Here is an 8,526-nt window from a genome sequence, read left to right as displayed (position 1 = left end):
ATGTTAGCCAGGATGGTCTCGATCTCCTGACCTCATGATCCGCCCATTAATGTGGCTACTACAGAAGTTAAAATTACGTATGTGGCTCGTATTATCTCTGTTGGACAACACAGCTCTAGATAATGGAGTTAATAATCCCCAGCTTCTGGAATTGTGAAGAAAAGAGGACTATAATGAAGAGCTCTGAAAAACTGTAGAGCCCCACCTTCAATGAGATCATTCTTGTTTTTTGTTTGTTTTTTTGAGACAGAGTCTGTCACCCAGGCTGTTGTGCAGTGGCATGATCTCAGCTCACTGGAGCCTCTGCCTCTGGGTTCAAGCGATTCTCCCGCCTCAGCCTCCTGAGTAGCTGGGACTACAGGTGCGCACTGCCGTGCCTAGCTAAGATATCATTCTTTTTACCATTTACACCCCAGCCCCTCCCTGGGACCCTTCTCTGCTCCTACCTGCCCCTGGAGCTCCTGCAGCGACGCGTAGTACTTGGACCACCAGTCCAGCTCTTCTGGATCTGGAATGTCCTCCTCCAGTCCAGGGCCTTGATTCAGGAGGCCTCCTAGTGGGAGCTTCTTCAGAGGAGGCTGAGGAAGAACAGACTTTGTTTCTCTAACCCAGCACCATCCTAAGTACTGCTATCCCCTTCCCCATCTATCTCCTCTACCCCATCACCTTCAGGAGCTGTCTGGATATACCCACTTCAGCCAAGAAGGGATCCAGGGACTTCTGTCCTGGGAGGGGGAAAATGGCAGCATGAGGAGACTGGGTAAATAGAAGTCAGATTCCACATCCCATTGGAGGGCCCTCTGGAGCCATGTCTGCCAGGAATCAGAGGAGCTTTTGTCTGGTGGTCCTGAAGGAGAAGGTTCCTAACCTTGAGGTCCCTTGGGCATCATATCCCTTGTCTCCTCCATCTCTCCTTCCTCCTCAGGAGGATCCTCATGACCCCGAAATATAAATCGCAGCATGTGGGGGACAATGTGGGAACCCACAAGGACTGTACGGCCAAAGGCCCGGCGCTCAATCACCAGGATGCTGAGTGGGGGCTGCAGGTAAGGCTGCTCCGGCAAGTCCTGGGGGTGGAAGAGAGGAACTGTGCCTTTGAAGACCTGGGGAAGAGGGAAAGGCAGCCACAGAGACAGGTAGGGAAAAAATATATCTAAACCTGCATTCTAAGCCCAGCTCTGCCATAGTCTCACTATGTAATCTCTGGTAAACCACTGCCTTCTCACCTTGTTTCCCAGCTAAAAAAGGGACACAGGCTGGGCGCAGTGGCTCATGCCTATAATCCCAGCACTTGGGGAGGCCAAGGAGGGTGGATCACGAGTTCAGGAGTTCGAGACCAGCTTGGCCAACGCGGTGGAACCCCGTCTCTACTAAAAATACAAAAATTAGCCAGGTGTGGTGGCAGGCACCTGTAATCCCAGCTACTTGGGAGACTGAGGCAGGAGAATTGTTTGAAACCAGAAGGCGGAGGTTGCAGTGAGCCAAGATCACACCACTGCACTGCAGTCTAGGCAACAAGAGCCAAAAAAAAAAAAAAAAGGGACACAATACTGGATGCAAAAGACTATTGTAACTATCAAATGACATAATAGAAACATAAGTATTTTCGAGCCTACAAAGTGCTGTCAGAAGCTGGGCGTGGTGGCTCACGCCTGTAACCCCAGCACTTTGGGAGGCTGAGGAAGGCAGACTGCTTGAGCTCAGGAGTTCGAGACCAGTATGGGCAACATGGCAAGACACCATCTGTACCAAAAATACAAAAATATAGTGGGGCATGGTGGTGCACACCTGTGGTCCCAGATACTCAGGAGGTTGAGGTGAGAGGATCACTTGAGCCCAGGGGGCGGAGGTTGCAGTGAGCCAAGATTGTGCCACTGCACTCCAGCCTTGGTGACAGAGCAAAAGACCCATATATATATATATATACATACACACACACACACACACACACACACACGCACATATATATTTTTTGGCTGGGCATGGTGGCTGACACCTGTAATCCCAGCACTTTGGGAGGTCAAGGCAGGCAGATCACTTGAGGTCAGGGGTTCGAGACCAGCCTGGCCAAGATGATGAAACCCTGTCTCTACTAAAAATACAAAAAAAATTAGCTGTGTGTGGTAATGGGTGCCTGTAATCCCAGCTACTTGGGAGGCTGAGGCAGCTGGAACCTAGGAGGCACAGGTTGCAGTGAGCTGAGATCGCACCACTCCAGCCTAGGCGGCAGAGTGAGACTCTGTCTTAAAATATGTATTATGGTTTATTTTATTTTATGGTTAAAGGCCATTTTATGGTTAAAGGCCATATATATATGGAATTCCGTATCTATCAATGGATCCTAAGGGAAACAATTTTACTACTGTATTGATGGGTTTATTTTATGTATTTGTAGATATATACATATATACACATATATGTGACAATATTAGCACAAAAGAGAGGAAGAATAGAGCTATATCACAGAAAATTTTGTATATTTTACTGGAATTAAATTAGTATTAATCTGAAGTAGACTGTGAAATAGTAGTATGCATATTGTAATCCCTAGAGCAACTACTAAGTAAAAATCAACAAATTAAAATAGCACACTAATATCAAAATATAATAAACATCTATTTAACACAAAAGAAAGCAGTAAAAGAGAAACAATAAATACACAAGACATAGAAAACAAAGAGCAAAATGGCAGATGTAAATTCAACCAATAATATCAATCATAGCATCAAATGTGATAATATTAAATATCAATCAAAAGACAGAGATTGTCAATTGGATTAAAAAAAGAGATGCAACTCCAAGCTGTCTAAGAGATACTTTTTAGATTCAAAGACACATAAAGGATGAAGTATAGGAAAAAATGTATCATGCAAATAGTAACCAGAGAGCTGGAGTAGTTTACCACCAGAGAAAACAGACTTTAATACAAAAAATATTACCAAAGAGCTATTTTATAATGGTAAAAAGGTTGATTCATCTAGAAGATGTAACAATTATAAACATATATGCACCTAACAACAGAGCCTCAAAGTACAAAAACAAAAAAGTAATAGAATTGAAGAGCGAAATACACAATTCATTAGTAATAGCTGGAGATTTCAATACCCTATTCTCAATAATGGATAGACAGAAACTAATCAAGGAGGCTTGTTCAAGAGGTCTGAATAACAGTAACGCCTAGAGAACACCACAAGTCCATGAATTAATCCAGGAATCAGCAAATGGCAGCCCATAGACAGAGTCTGGCCTGCTGTCAGTTTTTGTAAATATTCATTTACAATTATCTATGGCTGTTTTCATGCTCCGATGGCAGAGTTGAGTAGTTGCAGCAGACTGGATGGCCCTCAAAGCCTAAAATATTTACTATTTGGGCCATTATAGAGAGTTGGCTGACCCTTGGATCATCTAAGATAACCAGCTAGAAAATCACCATCCACTGCCCTCTTTCATTATTTTGCCCCCCTTGTCCCCTAGCCCATGGCCTCACCACTGTCAGATGCCTGACAAGCTCAGTGAAATTGGGGCTCTCACGGTAGCTGGCCAGGACCTCAGACTCCACACGTTGCCCAGCCATCTCCAGTACAACCTGGGGCTGCTCCACCTCGAACAGATGCACACGACCAAGGCCCCTAAGACCCCAGAACAGCACCTGGGGTCAGGATGTGGTAGATTCAGGGGCCTGCACCAGACAAACGGGAACCCAGATGTGGGGGAACAAGGGGGCTTTGAGTGCCTGGTGCTACCTCAACACGGAACTCCCTGAGCACTGGGCACACATTGGGTGGAAGGGACAGGCGTCCAGAATGGGGCTCGACCAGGGGTGCCAGATCCTGGGGCTCCACATCACTGGGCACTGAGGGCTGTAGGAGAGAAACAGATGGCAAAGAGGAATCAGGCCAAAGGAGGAAAAGCCTAGGTGTGGGGAGGGGATATGGAGAGGTGCTGGTGAAGTATAAATGCTCGGGAACCAACCAAGGTTGAATTGGTGGAAGGGAGGGTGTCTCGGGAAGCAGCTTCGTGCAGGAAGGGAGCACGGTGTCTGAGGCATGCAGGATGGCCCAACAAGGTGAACCTAGCACATGAATACTTGCAACGTTCCTTGGGGTCAAGCGGTCCAATGAGGTGACCTCGGGACAAACCTACAGTCTGTGTTCTCTGGGGATAAGAGACCTGGAGGCTGGTCCTGGGACACACTCATGTTTTATATTCCCTGGGGCTGGATGGCCTGATGGACTAACACGTTGGGCTGACAGCCTGTGCTAGCCATGCCAGGGCATACTGACCTCAAGTCGACCACTATAGTCCAGTTCAATGAGTTCAAAGACAGCAATGAGCTCTCCGGCTGCCCGGGGTCCCTTCCTCAGGGGGAAGAACTGAAGCTCTGGGCGTTGGTATGGGTCCTCCATCAGCTTTACCCTCGGGGCAGCCAGTGCCCTGCCCAGGAATACAGGGGGGCCCTAGGGGGATCAGGGCAGTGAAGACAAAGGGGAAGAGGCTCAGGAGCCAGGGAAGGTAGGCATCAAGGGGGAAACTCCTGGCCGGGAACCCAGGGAGGGCCCAGGCCACACTCACAAACTTATTGTGGTCAAAGACATTGATGATCACTAACGGAGGCTCCTCCTGCAGGTGCTCCCTCCTCCCGTCCACGATCAACTGCTCAAATACCAGGAGTTCATCCCACAGAGGGCTCAGCGTCTGCTCCAGGACCTTGGGGGCCATACAGAGAAGCGGGTAGCAGCAGATATCAGGAGAAGGCTTCCAACACACATGCCATGTGAGCACCTCTGCTCTGAAGGAATACTTCAAGTAAATGCTAGTCACAAGAAGAGTGAGATGTGAGAAGATTAAAGCATCTTCAGATGGTGTTGCAGCCGGCCCCTCCTAGCCCTGCCTACCCATTGCAATTGGCTGCCCTCAGAGTTCAGGCCTAAAGTCAATCCCAGAAAACGACTCCTCACTGCTGAGACCTCCAGTTCTACATCACCTGCTAAGTTAGGGCCATCTAGTACCCCATCCTGATACCCTGCTCTGCAAACCCAGGGTGGGAAGAGAGGGGCCTTGGGGGAAAAGTTCAGACCCACCCTAACTTGTCTCCTGGGTCCCTTCCACCCACATGTCATCCCAGCCCTCACCCGTGTGGTCTGGCACTGGGTAGAGATGAGGACTCGAGCAAAGGGGTCCGAGAGGCCACTGTCATCTGCTGCCAGCACACCTCGGGCCTGGTACAAGTGAGCCCGGAGTTGAAAGTAGCTAAAGTCTGGGGTGAGGGGCAAGGAAGGTGTCATGTTTGCTCAGGGGAACCACTGAAGTCCCCTGACGGAGCCCCACACCTTGGGCAGAGATCGAGGTGGGCCTTATACCTGCCCTGCCCACCCTCTGCACTCACCGTCCCGGTGTAGGCTGGAGGGCAGCCCGACCAAGGGCTCAGGCAGCAAATCCGGGGGCAACTCAGAGGTGCAGGCCTTGGCTTGCTTGCCCAGGCCGAGCCACAGGAAGAGCTCCAGCTTGGCACAGACCTCACCAGGGGTTGCCCCGGGTGCCTGCATGGAAAGAAGGCATGTCAGGGCCCCAATGCCTCCTCTCATGACCCCAGCTAGACCTAGCAATCCTGCTTCCCCAGGGCACACCTCCACTGCACATCACTACACCATGCCAAACTCCCAGTCCACTCCCCACCTGCCCAGCCTTACCCTCTTTCTGCCCTCCACCCTATGCCATGACCCTCGCGCTCTCACTCCCTACACGTCTTGCCCTAACACTGCCACTTCCTGTACCCCTCACCCCCTAACTACACTCTGAGCTCTGCTCTCCCACCTTTGTCCCCTCTACCCTCCACACATTTACATTCCCCATCCCCAACCCCAAGGGTCACAGTTTCTCCCTGCTAGAGACCCTTTTCGGTATCTTTTCCAGGGACACCTCATTTAGAAATCTTTGGCCCGCAAACCAGCTACACTTTTTTTTTTTTTTTTTTTAGATGGAGTCTCACTCTGTTGTCAGGCTGGAGTGCAATGGCGTGATCTCTGCTCACTACAACCTCTACCTCCTGTGTTCAAGCGATTCTCCTGCCTCAACCTCCCTAGTAGCTGGAATGACAGGTATACACCACGCCTACCTAATTTTTGTATTTTTACTAGAGATGGGGTTTCACCATGTTGGCCAGGCTGGTCTCCAACTCCTGACCTCAGGTGATCCGCCTGCCTCAGCCTCCCAAAGTGCTGGGACTACAGGCATGAGCCACTACCCCCGGCCAGACCAGCCACACTTGTAAGGGGTGAGACACACTCTCCGGTTTTTAGTATGCTGCCTATCTCTCAGGGCCTAGTCAGCAAAATGGCCTGTGCAGTCCCAGAGTTGGGAAGATTTGGGGTTCATCTGATTTCAAAGCTGCCCCAGGAAAAGGCACAATCCCTTTCTGGTGTTTTGGACAATTGGAAAGCGTTCAGGGTCCCCTAGTTGGGAAGCACAGGCCTCTACCCAAGGCCTATCCTACCCCTGCCCTGTAAGCTCCACTCCACTTCTCCTGGCCCCTCACCCGCAAGCCCCCTCACCGTGAGCATTAGACTCTGGATCTTCCCACAGTCCCGACCCCGTTCCTCCTCGACCACAGAGAACAGCACATCCTGGGCAGGGATTCGGGCCCAGGCCACGCGGCGCCGCCCGCTGAACATCCAGACCAGCACGTCGGGGAGGGGTGGCTGGGGCTGTGGGTGGAGAACTGGTCACGGAGGTGGATCAGGAGCCGACCCCTCCTGCTCTCACAGCTTGAACTGAATGGACCAAATGGCCACTCCAGCTCTGATCTCCCCAAGACAGGGTCTCACTCTGTCGCCCAGGCATGAGTGCAGTGACACGATCACGGCTCACGGCAGCTTGACCACCCAGCCTCAATCATCCCTCCCACCTCAGCCTCTCAAGCAGCTGGGACTACAGGACATGCCACCATGCCTGGCTAATTTTTTTATTTTTTGTAGAGATGGGGTTTGGCCATGTTGCCCAGGCTCGTCTCAAACTCCTGGGCTTAAGAGATCCTCCTGCCTTGGCTTCCCAAAGTGCTGAGATTACAGGCATGAGCTACCACACTTAGCTTTTTTTTTTTTTTTTTAATTGTGGAAAACTACTTATAAAATTGACCATCATCCTAAGCATTTTAAAATGTACCATTCAGGGGCATGAAATATATTCACATTATTATGGAACCATCCCCATTATTCATCCCCACAACGTTTTTCATCTTGCAGAACAGAAACTCTGCCTATTAAATCATACTTCTCTGTTCCCCACTCTCCATTCCAGCCCCTGGCAGCTGCCATTCTTCTTTCTGTGTTTGGATTTGACTATAACAAGTCCCCATATGAGTGGAATCATACAGTGCGTGCCCCTGTGCCTGGCCCAGTTCACTAGGCATAATGTCCTCAAGGCTCATGCACATGGTAGCTGGTGCCAACCTTGTCTCTTCACCTTTCCCTCCTCCCCAGTCTAATCTTCCCTGATGTGCACAGTGTGCACATGTGGTGCCCATCACATCAGCCAAATACCTGGGCTGGTGTCACTCTTCTCCTCTAACATCCAATCACCCAGTCCTGGCAGTTTCCCCCCTCTCTCCCTTCCTCCCTGCCCTACTTCAAGACCATCTGCTTTTTTTTTTTTTTTTTTCTGTATAAGAAAATAAGGCCAAGCAGAGTTTAAAGACTTGAGTGGATTTCTTTTTTAAGTTTTTTTCTTTATTTTTTTTTTTTTTTCTGTAGCCCAGGCTAGAGTGCAGTGGCACAGTCATGGCTTACTGCAGGCTCAACATCCTGGGCCCAAGCGATCCTCCCACCTCAGCCTCCCAAATCGCTGGCACTACAGGCACACAGCACCATGCCTGGAGATGTTTTCATTGTTAAATTTTTTTGTAGATAGGGTCACACTGGTCTCAAACTCCTGGACTTAAGCAATCCTCCCGCCTCAGCCTCCCAAAGTGGTGAGATTATAGGTGCAAGCCGCCAAGCCCACCTGAGAGACCATCCACTATTGGCTAGACAATTGTGACAGGCTCCTAAGCAGTCTTCCTGCCTTGAGTCCTCCTTTCCTACCCACTCTGCCATGGCTGGCTGACTGACTGCTCACCATCCTCTGGGTATCAGCTGCAATGTTGTCTTTGCAGAGAAGACTTGCCTGACCACCTTACCCAAGCAGGTTCTCCTCCACCCCGTCAGCCTCTGTAACCTCTTTCTTACCAATTCCTGTAGATCATAATTATTTTTCATATTCATTTACAGATGTATAGTCTGTCTCCCTAGAACATAAGACTCAAAAGGGCAAGGAATATAGCAGGGGCTGACCCCCAGGGCCTAATACAGAGCCTGGCACACAGGAGGACTTGAGATATAATTGAGAGGCCAGGCGTGGTGGCTGAGGATGGGCACAGTGGCTCACGCCTGTAGTCTTAGCACTTTGGGAGGCTGAGGCAGGCAGATCACGAGGTCAGGAGATCGAGACCATCCTGGCTAACACGGTGAAACCCTGTCTCTACTAAAAATA

At 50.0% G+C, this 8,526-nt stretch overlaps 1 protein-coding gene across 1 annotated transcript in view; it reads right to left on the bottom strand.

Annotated features, from left to right (window-relative positions):
• LOC105502547 (fer-1-like protein 4) overlaps positions 1 to 8,526 on the bottom strand; it is a 69,975-nt gene that overhangs the window by 31,211 nt on the left and 30,238 nt on the right. The window contains 10 exon segments of the mRNA XM_011929151.1: positions 447 to 578; positions 667 to 725; positions 869 to 1,103; positions 3,488 to 3,649; positions 3,744 to 3,860; positions 4,284 to 4,457; positions 4,573 to 4,707; positions 5,133 to 5,257; positions 5,387 to 5,540; positions 6,552 to 6,704. Coding sequence (XP_011784541.1) covers positions 447 to 578; positions 667 to 725; positions 869 to 1,103; positions 3,488 to 3,649; positions 3,744 to 3,860; positions 4,284 to 4,457; positions 4,573 to 4,707; positions 5,133 to 5,257; positions 5,387 to 5,540; positions 6,552 to 6,704 — 1,446 coding nt within the window.

The sequence above is a fragment of the Colobus angolensis genome, unplaced genomic scaffold, assembly GCF_000951035.1.
Source record: "Colobus angolensis palliatus isolate OR3802 unplaced genomic scaffold, Cang.pa_1.0 Scaffold8, whole genome shotgun sequence".
Lineage (NCBI taxonomy): Eukaryota > Metazoa > Chordata > Mammalia > Primates > Cercopithecidae > Colobus > Colobus angolensis.
This window is presented reverse-complemented; position numbering and strand designations above follow the sequence as displayed.